Source organism: Phalaenopsis equestris, unplaced genomic scaffold (assembly GCF_001263595.1).
Source record: "Phalaenopsis equestris unplaced genomic scaffold, ASM126359v1 Scaffold000320, whole genome shotgun sequence".
NCBI classification, from domain to species: Eukaryota; Viridiplantae; Streptophyta; class Magnoliopsida; order Asparagales; family Orchidaceae; genus Phalaenopsis; species Phalaenopsis equestris.
Window position 1 is genome coordinate 78147 of NW_018164762.1, and position 17240 is coordinate 95386.

Consider the following 17240-nt stretch of genomic DNA (forward strand, 5'->3'; position numbering starts at 1 on the left):
CAGTTGTAGGTGTATAGATGTATGAATAGTAATGTTTAGGATGTCATGTATCTCTAATAAGAAAAATTGTTTACAAATATTTTAAGGAGACTGCCAAAGAAACATCACTTTTTTTGAAAGAGTCGAGCCAACAAATATGTTAGAAATCAAGTAAACATTTAAACTTCAAACTTTATCATGATTTTCATCCAGTAATATAGGTTTAGATGACCTTAAAATATTTATAAAAATCCGCTAAAAATAAATATTGTTGCATCATTTAAATGCAATGGTGACAATAAAGTGATGACCAATAATTTAATTCAGTTTAATAAAATCGAATTTAAGAGGAGCGACTGCATGCGTAACATTTTTATCACAATCCTATGTTTATCAAGGGGCATCAAATGCCAATCATGTCGGTTAGCCCCACTCATTTGCCCTCACCTAGTGACAATTCATAGTTTATTTCGGGCACAGCTTTGATGTTCCAAAAATTCCTGTAAATCAATTTAGCATTACTTTTTAGTACTCTAAATTTTCAAAAAATAAAAAATTTATTAATTTTCCAAATCTATTCAGCCTGTTATACCACACAATAAGATGGCATACAATGAGCAATTAAAATGTGAGTATTAAATATATAAATACATGAGAATTGAGCGATGTTTTTTTGTAAATCTTTCAAATAAATAAGCAAAAGGAAATTTTATTTTCTCAAAACAATACTGAATGCTCTGACCACCTGTGCGTAGTATAAAATTTTACTATTAAGACAAATTCATGAACACGTACATCCAATCGTAAACAATTGTTTCCCCATAATTAAAAAAAAAAATTCTGAAAATAAAATTCTGAAAATGAACCACTGCAATCAACATGATTTCAGACGACTTCAGAGCAATATCGTTGTTTATTTTAGTTTGACATCAAATGAAGCAGTTAAAAAGAAAAAAAGAGGAAATAATTAAATAATTCTTAGTAATTACAATACTAGCATGGGAGATGATACCCTCAGAACAAAGTGTTTACAATGACAGACACACACCCACTATCTCTCTCTTTCTAGACTAGCAGCTAACAATAAAGAATGAAAAGCTCGGACCAATGAAGAGGATCTCCTAAACTATGCCTACAGAAATTTGGTATGGGGGTTAAAGAAGAGAGGGTTAGGGATTTCTGCCACAGAAATAGCATAATTACAAAGGTCAAAAATTAGTGAAGGAAACAAAATAATCAAAAGGAAATTAGTGCAGATAGTACCAAAGATGTGTCAGAATCTTTCGGACGAGGCCCTGAGAGGGATGAGCTGTTTTCTCCTGGAGAGCTCAGAACTCCAATCAATGGGCCTTCAAATTTTTCTCTACTCCAGCCTTCAAATACAACTAGAATTATTACTTGGCTGAGGCCAACTTCTCTAGCAAGGCATGTATTTCATCCTGAGCATCCTTTGATATTGGAAAAGGTAAATAAACAGATTAGACAATAGAAAAGATTTAGGTTACAATATTCTGACCAAAATTTGTTTGGCATATATGACATTGCTGCTAGATTTGATTTGAGATGAGTGCAATATATATATATATATATATATATATCCAAAGCAAAACTTAAATTGCACTCATCTCCTGAACCAAATGAATTTGAAACTAATAGTGACAAGAAATGTAATCAATATCTGACCAATTTTTTTTTTCCTTGCATTATAAAATCACAATATTGAGAAGTTAGAGCAAAGGATTGGAGTTATTAGACAAGGTATTAGAAGCTGGACAGAGAGACAGAGAGAGAGTTCTGCATTCATTTCCCGTAGGAAAGCTAAGACAAAGCAATGAAGCAAAGCATAATCATCACCTTTAGCTTCTTCTTTAATGATGCCTCTTCTTCATCTCTCCTGGACCTTTCTTCCGAAAAAATGTCGAAAAATGTCGACTAAAGCTTCCTGTCCTGCTCCTTGTTTGCTTCTTCAAGCTTCTTCTCTTTCTCTTCCAGCTGGTACATAGACAACTATTCAGTTTGAAGTTACCTTAAAAATACAGATTCGGGTATAAATTTCATTCTGTAATAAAACTTAAGGTGCTAATCAGTCACCGCAAACATGCGTAACCAGTTCCTCACCAAACAGTTTTTAATTTACCATCAAAAGGAGAATTTTACAGTTTTGATGTAAAGAATTGCTTTCGTAGTAAAATTCTCCTTGTCATGGATGTAAACTAAAGTTCTAAGTGTGATGCTTTAAAAAAATTGGTGGTCTAGCATCTAATTAACTCCTCAATTCGGTTCTTCTCCTCTCTTAAACATACTCACCTTTTCAACTTTCTTTAAACATTTTCATGCTATTCTTAGATTTACTCAGTGTGAACGAGAAATTGCTAATCATCAACAAAATTGCAGATCGAGATGAAGGAATGGCAACAGGGAATTTCAAGGAGTGAACTATCTCATATCTAGTGGTTTTTAAGTTTCTTATTTTAAGTTTCTTCACCCCCATCTTCTAAATTTTTAGTTCACTTAATTGCTTCTAAAGTTTTTCATTATTGTCATTGCATTTTCAGTATACCACTTTTTTAATCCTAGTATTCTGAAAACCTTCATGACAGTTATGGCAATCAAACAGACTTAATAGTTCATAAGAAACTATTAAATCCGTTTGCACAATTACAATATATCTTCATGATAATAAAGAGTTTGAAGAAGTTATTTATTCATTCAATTAAAAAAAATATGTGAACATGCTAACATAAAATTCATTTTCTTCTGTTTATTGAATTCCATTTTTAACAAATTCATACATTTTGAAGTTCCACCACAATTAAGGGTTTTATGTTTCACTATATATTATATAAAATACCCATATGATGCACGATGCTAGTTAGTAATCAAATTATTAAATAACCTATCCAAAGGAAAAAAAAAATCATTTAAAAAATACCAAAGAAAGTTAATTCAACTCTTTCAACACAATCTCACTGTCCTTCATTTTTCAAGACTCACAATGCCCGCTAATCTCTCCCCCATCACCTACCAAACATTACTTTCCCATTATATCCTTTATTTTTCAAGGCCCCTCCAATCTCTCCCTCATCTCAAATCTTTCTTTAGGACACTGAGAAGAATTGGTTCAAATCAAGTTCCATATAGAAATTATGTTTTAGAGTTTTGATCAAAATTTGATCAGCAACAACCGCAAACAAAAGTTGGGCACTTTGTAACAGTGTCCTAAGAAGAAAAGCATGATGTGGTACTTTAGAATGAAACGCGGATTAGGAAGTGATAGCTAACATCTATACAAATAAAAAAGGAAGATTTACATACATATCACCCAATTATTATCTATTTACATATGCAACTTAATTTTTTACATACATACCACCTTTTTCAAGCATTGAAAAGTGTATTTCACTTTTTAAAAGTTAAAATGGTGGCATTTTTGATGTGATAAATAATATTTGGGTGGTATAAATGCAAGATGCAAAGTTTAGGTGTTAAATATGTAAATACATAGGAATTGGGTGTTATGTACCCTTACCTGGTCAACCAGTGTTTTGATTTTATTTCTTTCATGCTGCAGCTCAAGTAACATTGACTCCTCAATTGTCTTTAACCTGCAACACTCAGATAAAGAAGCAATTACCACCGTATGTTAAAAGTAAAAAAGATGCCTTCCTTTGCTTCAGTAAATACCTTTGCTTCAAAGCATAATTTTCATCTTCTAATTGCTTCATCTTTGACTGATTTACCACTGGAGCAGGAGCACCTTCCTTGGGCATTATTGACGCTGCCTGCAATTCATGTAGTGATGCAAGATGATGTTTTCGCAACATAAAGGTTGTAGTGTGCACGCTATAAATTTATAAAATGCTTTAATGATACTCAGAGTATGAATATAGAGAAAATGAAGCAAAAGATCAAATCAAGGGGAAGAACACAGATGAAATAAAAATGGAATATTTTCATACATACCACTCAATTCCTATGTATTTACATATCCAACAATTAAACTTCAATTTTTACATACAGACCACCTTACCTATGCATTAAAAAGATGTATTTCATTTTTTTGAAGTCAAATTAGTGGTACTTTTGATGTGATGTGAAAAACTTGGGTGGTATAAATATAAAATATAAAGTTTAGGTGTTACAGATTTAAGTACATAGGAATTGGGTGGTATGTATATAAATGCCCCGATCAAAAAGAAAAAAAAATGCTCCAATTCAAAGCATGTAGAAGTGGCAAGAGCAAACAGAACAAAAAAGAGGCATGGATTGGCAGAAGAAAAAAAAAAACTCAATATAATTTAGAGGGACAGAATTATGGGGTTAAAAGGAACTGAACAGACTGGATCTGTAAATAGGAAAATAAAATATTGGGGCATTTACAAGTATAGCACGCAATTCTGACATATTTACATATCTCACACACAAACTTTCATATTTACAGGCGGCACTCAATGAATCCAATCTTTAATATCACATAAAAAATCATGCTATTACCACTTTTTAAAAGTAAAATTATACCTTTTTGTTCATAGCTTTAAAGCACCAAAGTTATGTAGATATGGAATTTTAGGTGCAAGATATGTAAATACAGAACAATTGTGAGCTACATATGTAAATTTCCCTAAAATATTTGGCAAAAAACATTCCGAAGGTCACAAGCCCAATAATAACACATAAAAAAAATACAAATGGGAGCCAAAAAACTGATAATAGGGTGTAAAAAATTAATTATATACAAAAATTAAATACTTATTTCTTCAAAGTTGACTCCCTGATTTGCTACAACGAATTAAGAATCTGGACAATATTTGCATCTAAACAGTAAAAAAATACTCCATTAAACAAGCTGATTAGTGATTACCTTTGTCTGTGATCTGGTAGTGATGCCATCAATGCCTCCGCCACTATGCTTCAAAGAACCTGGAGATGTATTCAACAATTCTGGACAACTGCTCTCTTTATCAGATAATTTTCTTGCAGGGGAAACATTTGGAACAGATGAAATATTTTCACTCGCAGAACTGCTCTCATTATGTTCATAAGACAATTCATGGGGTCTTATATGATGAGAAGATCCTTTACTTTTGCCAAACTTCTCACTGCTGGTTCCATTTTCCTTTAAAGGTGTTGTGATTCCAGCCTTATGTAATTCAGTAGTTGAGATGTTTTTCCCCTTTTTGCTCACATTTGAAAGAAACTTGCCTGAGTACTGATATTTTTTTGAATCACTGGACGTTTTGTTGGCATACACAACCTTCTTGGAATGTGGGCGAGGAACTTCAGGAGAGCTATCTATTGCAAAGCGAACCGTAAAAAATTGAGAGAAATGGGGTACTAACTTAAGGAACCAAACAAAAGAAAAAGCCTGCCAAAAGAGCGGAGGAAAATTTACATACCACTCAATTCTTATGTATTTATGTATCCAGCAACTAAACTTCACGCACGGACGCACGCACGGACATTCGCACGGACGCACGCACGGATGCACGCACGCACGCACGCACGCACGGACGGAGACGGACGCACGCACGGACGGACGCACGGACGCACGCACGCACATCAACCTGAGGGTCTTACACCAAGGCCGTTACCAATGAGCCAGGGCTCGCGCACCACACACACACACACACACACACACATATATATATATTAAAGGAAATCGGTATTTGACAGAGGCCCAAATACGGCTTTCCCATGCGCTAGGCCTCATGTACCACCTCCTTAAGTTCAACTGTGCTAGAGGGGATTCGAACCCCCGACCTAAGAGGTCTTATACTGTGGATGCCAACCAACAAGCCGGAATACGCCACATACATAAGAATAAAATAGCGGTATTTTTTTATGGAATATGAAAGATTTAGGTGGAATAAATGTAAAAAAAAAGTGTTAGATATACAAATACATAAGAATTGGATGGTATGTTTGTAAATGCCGCAATAATGAAGTACTCCACAAAAGCTACAATGAAATAAATTAGAAAGTCTTTTTTTTAAATATTTACACCTCTACCACTCAATCCTATGTATTTACATATCTAACACCTAAACTTCAATTTTTACATATATACCACCTTGCCTATGCATGAAAAGGTATAAAAGGTATACTTCAATTTTTAAAAATTAAAATAGTGGTATTTATGATGTGATATGAATGATTTGGGCAGTATAAATGTAAAAAGTAGAATTTAGGAGTTAAAAATGTAAATTCATAGGAATTGGCTGGTATGCATTTAAATGCCCCACTTTTTTTTCATATTTGTATAGATACAACTGCAATACATTTTCATACCATTGTCATCCGAGTCAACATTTCTTTTACTGGTTCTAGGAGCATAGCCGACTTTATGACAGTTGGTTGACCTGAATCCAAATTAAGGAAAAAAATTCAACAGAATTAATATTCACAGTAACTTATAAAATGTAAAATACATTATAATAACAAACCAGTAATTTTTCTGCATCAGAATCAAACGTGATTCAAGTCTTGAAAGAACAGTAGTGCGTTCAAAGCCCTGCTTATCATGAGCCGGCTCCACAAAATTGGCCTCCAAAACACCTACGGATTATCATCATCTCTGAAGCTTGACGCAGAATAGTAGTGAAAAAGAAAAAAAAAAGAAAAAAAAGTATATAAAAAAAAGTACCTATCACACCTCGGCCGTCACTACCAGCAGCATTCCATACTCTCCAAAAAGGCTTTTTAAGAACAAGAGGAGACCGGTAAGGCACTAATTATAAGTGCAGAAAGGTAGGGAGAGATTTCACTGTGGAAGGGACATCTGTACCTTTATCAGCCTATTTTTGTGGTAGACATTAAATCCTTGAACATCAATGTGATGCTTTGCATCTTTTACAAAACCAATTGTCACAACAGCAACGAGCTAAAGCATTCATGCAAAAAAGAGACAAATTTTAGATCAATAGGAATACTAAGAGTCGTTTTAATATAGGCAAAGAAAATAAAACTTCTACTGTCTCACATTTGGATCCTTAGGAACCCTGTCAGTGCCAGGATTTGGACGGTAAGTGACTTCCTGTTTTAGCATCATGTCATTCACAATGTTGTGGTGCTCAATCTCCTCGCCACGCAGAATCATTCTAAAACCACTTGGTAGCCTGAGGTAAAGAATTGAGGCATAACTCTACACGTTAAAAAGAAAAACAAAAAAATTAGAAAAAGAATGAAAATATAGCAAAATTAAACACAAATCATGCAATTTGAATAAGTTCAGAAGTCAAGCATTGGTGACTTTTATCTAATTAAGAGAATATGAAAGAAACGCATAGGAAACACGGAAAATTTTGAAACAAGACATTATAAAACAACATAGGAAAACGTCCAATTTCAACGCTATTGATGTAATAAGGTAATGATGAGAAATTGCTTAAAAGAAAATGGTGAAATCAGTTGTTCATAGATATTTCTATCTGAATGCTACAACGGATCAAGACTTGATTTAATTAGTATAAACCATTATCTTTGGTTGAGGATCATCATGGCTTACTAAATTTGGAAAATATTTTATCTCATTGCATTCATTTTGATAATAAACTCAAATTTAGAATATAACTTTAAAGAAATATCATTATATCATGGAGCTTTAGATTGGATTCACCTTTAAAAAAGGCCTTGTGAAGACGTCTCTTCTTGATTATGATTGCTCAAATCAATTTCAAAAATAGGAGGATTGAAGACAAAAAGCAGGAGAAAGCACAAATTTTCTAATAGATTAACGTCAGCGCTACACTACTAAAATAAACTTCCTATTATTTAAGTAAAAACAAAAATTCCAAGATTACTCTCTTAATCTTAGCTAGAAATAATTAATTAGACGTGTTGATGACTCCAATTTCTTTTGTTAAAACTTGTCATTTCTATTATATCGTAAATGTTTAAGCAGCAAAATAAAAAACAATTAAGTGTGATGTACTAAAGGGTCAAATATGATTGCTTGAATGAAGTGAAGTTGGTTCCAGAATTTGAATTTCTAATACCTCAATCTGAAACTACAATTGATTAGGCTGTTTCAACTAGAGAAGAAGGCTAGAGGATGAGAAGCTTCAAGAACAATGACTTGATATATTTTGCAAAAATGAGCAAATAAAAGGAATAAAAATAAGGAATAATGATTCGAAACACATAATTAGTAATGTTCCATTTCAACATCTAATTCGATCTTACCTTCTGTGTTTGTGTCAATTGGATTTTGAGTATAATATCAACGATATGATTATGGACATTGAAACTTATTTAAATTCTCTTCTTATAACTAATATTTAAATTATATTTTTATATTAATAAATTATTAAAACATGCACTGATGCTACTTACACCCCCCCTCCTGGCAAGTAAAATGGCTCACTTTATGCTTCTGTCTTTTAAAACATTGATTACACCCAAGATGATTCCAATTAGACTAAGCTAATAGGATCCAAGTAACAAGGGCAAGCTATCTAGATCAAATTTTGTAGAAAATGGGTTTGGAGGGAAATAATTCTCTTCTTGATTATATTATTCACATGTAGGGTACATAAATATAGGGAAACAATGTCTCCAATTTTACAAACTTACCAAATATATCTAACCTAATTTAGGAAAGGAAATAATTCTGAAATAAAAAATAAAATAACATAAAATAGGAAGGGAGTAAACAAATCAAAGATTTCCTAAGTTGTCCCAATCAAATCTTTTACAAGATTTTCACGCTCCACCTCAAGCTGGATCGCAGATATTGTAGAGACCAAGCTTAATATTGAGCTCTAAGAAGGTGCTTAAAAAAAGAGCTTTGGTGAAGACAACAACTTGTTGGTGCGTCAGGATGTAACTTAGCTACATAATTATCCATAACCATGAGTTTTCTGAGAAACCTAAGAATTCGAAATACCATTTCGAAATGCTCTTCATTTGAGATGTACAAGTGTTGGCTCACAATACTGACATAGAGTGCAATATATGGTCTCATATTTGACAGGTAAATGAGTTTTCCTACCAATATTTGACATCTTACTTATCCACAAATAAGATTTTTCCTCCCCATTTGACTTGTGGGATCCATTGGAGTATCAACATGCTTACATCCAATCATCCATATTTCTTTTAGTAGATTTAGGATGTATTTCCTCTAAGATATAACGATGACTTTCTTGGACCTTGTTACCTCCATGCCTAAAAATCTCTCATGATTCCTAGGTCCTTGATTTCAAACTTCTTGTCAAGCATTTTAATCTTAGGAATCTCTCTTTCTTCATTAATCGTAATAATTATATCATCCACATATACAATCAGTGCAGCAATCTTACCTTCCCAAGAGTGTATTACAAATAGAATATGATCAACTTGACTTTGAAAATACTCGTTAGATCTCATAATTTTAGCAGACGTTTTAAATCACACCCTCGGTGATTGCTTAATCTCATAAAGAGACATCTGGAGTTTGCATATTAGGTGTTTGTTGAAATTATTCTCAAGTCCTAATGGTATCTCCATATACGCTTCTTCTTCTAGATCCCCATTCAATAAAGCACTTTTATATTAAGTTGATGTAATCCCAGTTCTTTGTTCATTGTTACTGAAAGAAGAACTCTGATAGTTTTAAATTTAACAACTGATGCGAAGGTCTCATGATAGTCGATCACATAAACTTGAGTAAGCTTTTGACTTTGAATCTCTTAATACCCCCCATCAACTTTTTAATTGATCTTGAACACCTATTTGCACCCAATCGTCTTCGTATCACGAGGAAGTTTAGTAAGAATCCATGTACCATTAAGATTTAGTACTTGTATTTCTTCTTCAATTGCTTTCCACCATTTTGGATTTTCAAGAACTCATGAATAGATTTAGGACTCTGCAAACTACCAATGTTAGAAACAAATGCTTTATAGGATGAGGACAACTTCTCTTAAATTACATACTCTTGAAATGGATATAAAATGCAACTTTCCACGTCACCAGCATCAAAAGAGAATGGGGATAGCTCATAAGTACTGAACTCCTCTTTACTCAAAATTTTAGGTGAATGTGGACCCAATTTTTTATTTGAACAGTTCTGCCCTTGCAGGTTGTCTTCCACCTGCTAAAGATTTTTCTTCCTCCTTGTGTACACACAGTTAATTGTTCAGGACGTTACGTTGAGTTGATTGCGTTCGTTGGGCATCCTCAACCATAATAGGATGGATAGGTGAAGTAGGTGATGAGGCCATGTAGGTGTCATCGAGTGTATCCAAAAATTAATGTTTATTTGCATTATCTCCCTAAACATCAGATTTGGGTAATACGATTGATTTTCAAGAAAAACTGCATTCATGAAGTTGCAGTATTTTCTAATAACAAGAGACTAGCATGCATACCACTTTTTGTTGGTGACATACAAAATAAAAATACACTTGATAGATCTAGGATCAAGTTAAGAGTGATTTTGGGAATGGAAGTAAAAAAAAAAAAAAACCCACCCAAAGATTTTAAGGGGTATAGTAGAAGAAAAAGCTCTGATTTCAGGATAGATGCCATCAAAACATGAAGAGGTGTTGTGAAGTTAAGTACCAAGCTATGCATTTGATTGATAAGATATGTTGCAATAAGAATTGCTTCGTCGAAAAATATTTTGGAACTTTTTGTGACATCATAATAGAGAGGGATACCTCAAGGAGATGTGATACCAGTTTTTAACCCAAACCACGATTTAAAGACACGATTTTACTAACGAATTAAACAATGTTACAATGAAGACTTAAAAGAAGTAAAAAAAAACACACAAAGCTAAAGCGTAAAATAAAGATTCGGCAAAAGGAGACACAACAAGCTGACAAGGAGAAAGTCCGAAGAGGTGGTGCTAGATCGATGGTTGCAGTGAAGACCGGAGAGATGTCGAACGGTTGTGGAAGAAGTAGGGCAGCAAGTCAGCGATCGTCAAGGCGTCGAACCACAGCTGGAAGGAGCAATCGGGGTTGCGTTAGGGAGGGGCTAGAAGGGGCAGCGAACGATACAATCTACAGGGAAGCTACAGGAAAGCATCATGATGGTTGCGGTTGTTGCAGGGTGCAGGAACAACTACGGAAAGCGAAAAAAAAAGCACAATTTCGTGCAGCTTTCCGTTATTTTTTTTCAAACAAAAGTAGGGAACAATACAGTTGCTAGAACTGTTGAACAGCAACAGGGAAGGTGTTGGTTCGGCTGGCAGTAGCAGGATAGCTGCAGAAAATTTCGAACAAAAGCGAAAAATGAAGATGGCAGCAAGGTCGAGTGGTTTGTGACTACTGGAAGTGTGGAACAACAACGAGAAGAGTGGAAGGATGGATAAATATCTTAACGGAATCGAGCTACAGCCGGAGCACTACCCTGACCAGTGGAGAGCATCAACACCTTAGACGAGGGACGGTTAGAGCATTATCTCAACGTCGGATACAACTCTCGAAGGAAAAATACCAAGGCAAAAACCTGAATTCAGACATAAAAAACAAGCACCTAACTCTAAGCACATCATCCTCTATTTATAATAAGGATGGAACTTTGTTTTAGGCAATACTAAAAATAAAAAAAAGAATAAAATGGGATTTTAGATTTTAAAAAAGGCTAATTAAAATAAAAAAGGAGAATAAAATCAAATTTTAGATTTTAGAAAAGGGTTTTAAAATAAGAAGAAAGAATAAAATCAAATCTCAAAATTTAAGAAAGAGGAATAAAAATATTCAAAAATCGTGATTTGAAAAGACTTATATTAAGAAGGTGATAAGAAAGAAAGAGGGGAATGAGAGATAAGGGAAAGGGAGGAGCGGCAATTCCCTCCATTTGAGGGCAGATCGATCCTCCATAGCCCCCGCGTCAATCTCCAGGAGTTGGGGGAGCTTTGACGTTATAGGTTCAAGCTTCCGTGTAATTTTCAGCCACCCCTGGATCCCACTAGCAGCCATAAGTAGCCCTGTGTTGGCAAACTATGCCATCTAGTATCGCTAGCTTTCTCCTAATCTCATCCTTCTCACGAATATGATTTGAACTTGTCACAAAGCTTTTTTCACCACAAACCAAACAAGTCCAACATCCATCAAGTTCCCAAAGAATTTCCATCTAGTTGACACCTCAAAAAAGTTCAGATTTAGTTTATTTGTTACAACATCAAGCGCTACAGAAAATGGCATGCTCCTACCAACACCCTTTAGCCTAGAGGAAAGGTAAGGAATGGATTTAACAGCGTTAACAGCGATGATGGAAACAAAATCATACGGAGTCACAAAGAACATTTTACCAAGTATCATATTATGATCAGCATCACCATCAACAGTTGCACCCAACTCAGGGGGTTCAGCTTGCGGTTCTGATTTGCTCAATCCCATCCTTACAACTAATTCCTTGGCAAAAGTTAGGTTAGGGTCTGGATGCCCCCCACCGAAGCCTTCCTTATGAGTGCAATTTAATAGCGAGCTTTCTTTTGCACCAAGTTCTTCAACAAAAATGTGATTAACATAAGCTCCAACAACACCATGAAGTGCATGATAGCAGAAACTCAAATTTGGAGAAGCGAGAAGCTTTTGGATTAATGAAAAATAAAAAATTGCAAGAACAATATCATCAAAAGTCGCATGTTCCTTTTGATCACATGGAGAAAAAACATTGGATGTATCCAGGAACAAAAGGGTTCAATGGAGGAAGACATCATCAGATGAAAATTCTCGTTCGAGCCGCTCTTCAGTGTTTGTTGTGTCTTTAACCAACTTTTCGATAACGCTCTGCTCGGTGAAGTAGATCACTCCTCTGGTTGTGTAGTCTGCTTCAACAAATCCAAACTTGTGGCACATGCAATGTCTTATGGCTGTGCAAACTTACGGATTGATTTTGTTGGATAGTAGCAAGAGGGGTGGTAATGCAGTCTCTCCACTTCATAAATTAGAGTTTACAATTTTTGACAGTAGTAAGCGGTAAGAACTGGCATTGTATTTCCCTCTTGATCTTCATATTTTTCTTGTTCTTCCATTCGACCTTCCAAATCACGGTCTAATATAGCCACCAACCGGATTTTCTCTTTAATATCCATAAGCCTTCGCTGAAGACGACAGAGCCCACATCGTATCTCATTCCTGGTAGGCTAGAGTATTGATCTCCTTGGTGGCATGTTTGATAATTTGTGAAAGGGAAAAAAATAACGAAGAGAAAAATAAACGAACAAAATAAAAAAAAAGGTGTGGTGGTCTAAGCAGGGGCGGATGCTAGAAACCCTAGGATGGGACTAGAGCTAGCTCTGATACCAAATAATACCGAAGTTTAACCCAAACCACGACACAAGATACTATTTTACTAATGTCTTAAACAAGGTAACAACGAAGATTTAAACGAAGGAAAGACAACACACAAAGCAAAAGCGTGAAATAAAGGATTACAAATAAAGACTCGACAAAAAGAAACACAACAAGATGATAAGGAGTGAGTCCGGAGAGATGGTGCTAGATCGGTGGTTGCAGTGAAAACCAGAGAGATGTCGGGCAGCTGTGGAAGAAGTAGAATAGCAAGACAGCGATCGTTAAGACGCCGAGCCGCAGCTCAAATGAGCAGCTGAGGCTACGGTAGGGAGGAATTGGAAGGGGTCGCAGATGGTACAGCTTGTAGGGAAGCTACAGGAAGGAGACATGATGGTTGATGTTGTTGGAGGGTGCAGGTACAACTGCAGAAAGCGCCAAACAGCAGCAAGGAAGGTGTCGGCGGGGCTGGTTGAAACAAGACATCCCCTGGAAGCGTCGAACAATAGCAAGGAGGGTGTTGGTGCAACTGGCGGCAGCAAGATAGCTGCAAGAATTGTCGAACAGCAACAGGGAATGAAGATGGCAGCAAGGACCAGTTGTTTGCGGCTGCTGAAAACGAGTACAGTAAAGAGAAAGGTGGAAGGATAAATAAATATTTCGACGGGGTCGAGCTACAGCCAGAGCACCAATCAGACCCGTGGAGATGATCACACCTCAAACGAGAGATGGTCGGAGCGCTACCTCGACATCGGAAATAGCCCTCGAAGAGAAAGTACCAAGGCTAAAATATGAATTCAAATATCAGAAACAAGACCCCTAACTCTAAGCACATCGTACTCTATTTATAATAAGACAAGGACTTTATTTTAAGCAATACTTAAAATAAGAAAGAGAGTAAACTTATATTTGAGATTTTAGGAAAGGCTTTCTAAAATAAAATAAAAAAAAGAGGAAAAATCAGATTTTAGATTTTAGGAAAAGTTTTTAAAATGAGAAGGAAGAATAAAATCAAATCTCAGAATTTATGAAAGATGAATAAAAATTCTGATTTGGAAAGACATATATGAGGATGGTGCTAAGAAGTAAAGGGGGAGGGGTCCTCCATAGCCCCAGCGTCAAGATGTTTATTGTTTCTCTCATCAATCTTATTTTGTTATGGATATCAATGCATGAATTTACATGGATTATCTCTTTTTTTTTTCAAGACAGGACCCATGGATAGAATTAAAATATTCATTTGCATTATCACCTTTAAGGATCTGAATATCGCATTAGAATTAAGTTTGAATCATGTTATAGAAGATTTGGAAGAGTTGGGTTGTTTCAGTTTTCTCCTTCATTAGGAATACTGAAGTAATTATGGTGTGATCGTCAATAAATATACAAATTATATAGCCCCACTTAGGGTTTTCACCTTTGAAGGCCCCGAAATATCACTGTAGATAATGAAAAAAATTGTGTGAGAGTTTATGTTGGGCATTGGAAAACTATTTTTTAGTGTGTTTGACAAGTTTACAAATCTCACATTGACAAGAACTAGATTTTTTATGGATGAATCAATGAGGATACAAAGTTAATATAATTAAAATTAGAATGATACAAGTGAAAATGTCATAACAAGAACTATTTTTCGACAAATATAGACTAAACAGACTCAGAAATTTGAGGAAAGAAAAGAAGTATGATCACTTCGTGTGTTTAGATAGATTTTTCTGGAACAGGTATAAGCATTGATGCATTTCAACATATTGTTAATCACCTTCCCAAACTCCACTACCTAAAATTCATAAGAGTGCGGGGAATTTAGTTTTACAATCATATAATGAGTAAGTTTACTGATTGAAACCAAATTGAAATCCAACTGCGGAACATATAAAACAGGAGAATATCAGGAGAGAGCTTCATATCTCTTTTTCCAATAATTCTTTAGTGTAATTCATCTGCAAGTCTAATAGATCTAGACATAGAAGTCTCTTGATAGTTGATTAGAGTATTAATGTCACTAATTATATGTTCAGAGACTCCTAAATCTATGATCCAAGTTATACAACTCTCATTACTCATAAAATGAGAGAATGATATATTACCTTGGTGTGTCATGAGATTGGTGGGTTATTATAATTTACCTCTAAGGTGTTTTTCAGTACTTCAAATTTTTTCCTTGGTGAGTGATTCAGAATTAACCTCCAGAGTATAACTTGACATCTTCATCCCCTACTTAGTCATAATCCATATGCTTATTTAGGATCATTGCTGGTTGCATTAAGAAAGTTAACCGATGTTGTTGCTGGAGAAGATGAGGAACATCTGCTTGTCAGGAGAGCTGAAGACAACAATTGCTCTGGTGAAAAATGGCGGTTACTCTGGTGGAAGGCAGCGGAAAAACAATAGCCCGCAGGACACCTGTAGGGAGCCGACAGGCAAGCTGACACTTGTAGGGAGAAATCCAGCAGAGCAAAGGAACAGCTGTCGGCTTCGGGGAGGACTTGCAGGGTGGCCGACGGCTGTTTGTTGATGTTGTGCTGTGGGAAGATCCCACTAGAGAGGAACGGCCTGAGAAGTGATGCCGCTGAAAAGGAACAACTTATTGTTGCCTGATAGGAACCACTATTTGCTGTTGTTGTTCTTCTGTGGGAAGATCCCACTACAGAAGAACAGCAGCTGAGCTTGAAGCAACGGTGAAGAAAGGAGAGGGCAGGGAGGAGCCCAATGCCGGCCAATACAGATTTCTAAAAGGAAGAGGTTTAGTGTTGAAAAAAAAAAAAATTATTTCAACACCTAGAATTATAATTAGTTTTTTATTTTAAGTTAGCAATTATTTTTTAGTGTCTTTAGCTGTTTTCATCAATAATTTTTTAGTGTTAAAAAAAAAAAAAAAATTATTTAAAAACCAAGAATTATAAAAATCTAGGGGTAAACATCTAGGTGTTGAGTAATGGGTTTGTATCAAGGCTCTGATACCATGTGAAAACAAATTTATAGTGAAATAATTCTTTTTTTTTATTGCATTATTAACATATAGGATACATATATATATATACAAGAAAAACAATCTCTGCTAACTTACATACTTATCAAATATTTCTAACCTAAATTAAGAATGTAAAAATTCTGAAATACAAAATAAAATAACATAAAACACGAAGGATATAAATAAATCAAGGATTTCCTAAGTTGTTGTCGGCGCTAAATGGGTCGTAGAGTTAAAAAATTTGTAGGTGGTTTGTTCAAAAGTTGTCCGTATGAAGTTGTCGGTCGCTGGAAGTGAAGTCCCGTCGCCCGCTTCGGAAGAACGTTTTAATTTAGGAAAAATATGAAATCAAACTGACCTCATATTTTTCACAGTTTAAATGAAAGAGCGCCCTACCTCAAATCATGTATTTATCCCGATGAATAAACACAAGACTTGAGAATGATGCTTGATCAAATAAACTAAGAAAACATATGACATCCGTTTGGTCTGCAAAATCATTTTGTTTGTCGACAAGTTCTCCTATTTAATACAATTAAATGGGGTTTATTTTAGGTTGGGTTCGGAAAAGCTTCCTATAAGGGCAAGCCCCTATAGTTAATTACATCTTAAATGACCGAAGTCACATAAAAAAACTCTCGATAAAAATCAAGGAATACTATCTTCAAAGAAGTCAAAAGAATAGAATTTTTCAACGAAATCGGACGAAGAGGTGTGAAAGGGGAAATGCTCGAATCTGGAACAATGTTGAGGAATCTAAATGGAGAGAAACTAGGGGAGGTCATGGATCCGGAGGCGAACCTCGGTGACTTCCCAGTCTATCCTATGGTTTGGCTTCAGTTTCAAGAAGAAGTTATTAAAGTGTTTCATCCTGCCAATTTTATTTAATTATGGCTTATATTTGCGTGACATGGTCACACAAATCGTCTGGAAGATATGAGAGTTTACATCGTATCGGACGACAACCTCGGAACCTAGAACGAGCTAGGGCTTAAATTGCACAGTCTGACTGTGCAAAGACCTAACAGACAAAGTGAGGATTTATGTTGCGCTAGGCAAAC

General features: G+C 35.3%; 1 protein-coding gene across 1 annotated transcript in view; it reads right to left on the reverse strand.

Moving 5' to 3' along the window:
• Positions 1 to 862: 862 nt before the first annotated feature.
• LOC110025654 (protein MICRORCHIDIA 7-like) overlaps positions 863 to 17240 on the reverse strand; it is a 34461-nt gene continuing 18083 nt past the window's right edge. The window contains 10 exon segments of the mRNA XM_020726241.1: positions 863 to 1427; positions 1834 to 1971; positions 3509 to 3584; positions 3664 to 3761; positions 4841 to 5271; positions 6268 to 6338; positions 6423 to 6534; positions 6623 to 6674; positions 6764 to 6859; positions 6959 to 7120. Coding sequence (XP_020581900.1) covers positions 1374 to 1427; positions 1834 to 1971; positions 3509 to 3584; positions 3664 to 3761; positions 4841 to 5271; positions 6268 to 6338; positions 6423 to 6534; positions 6623 to 6674; positions 6764 to 6859; positions 6959 to 7120 — 1290 coding nt within the window. The 3' untranslated portion in view covers positions 863 to 1373.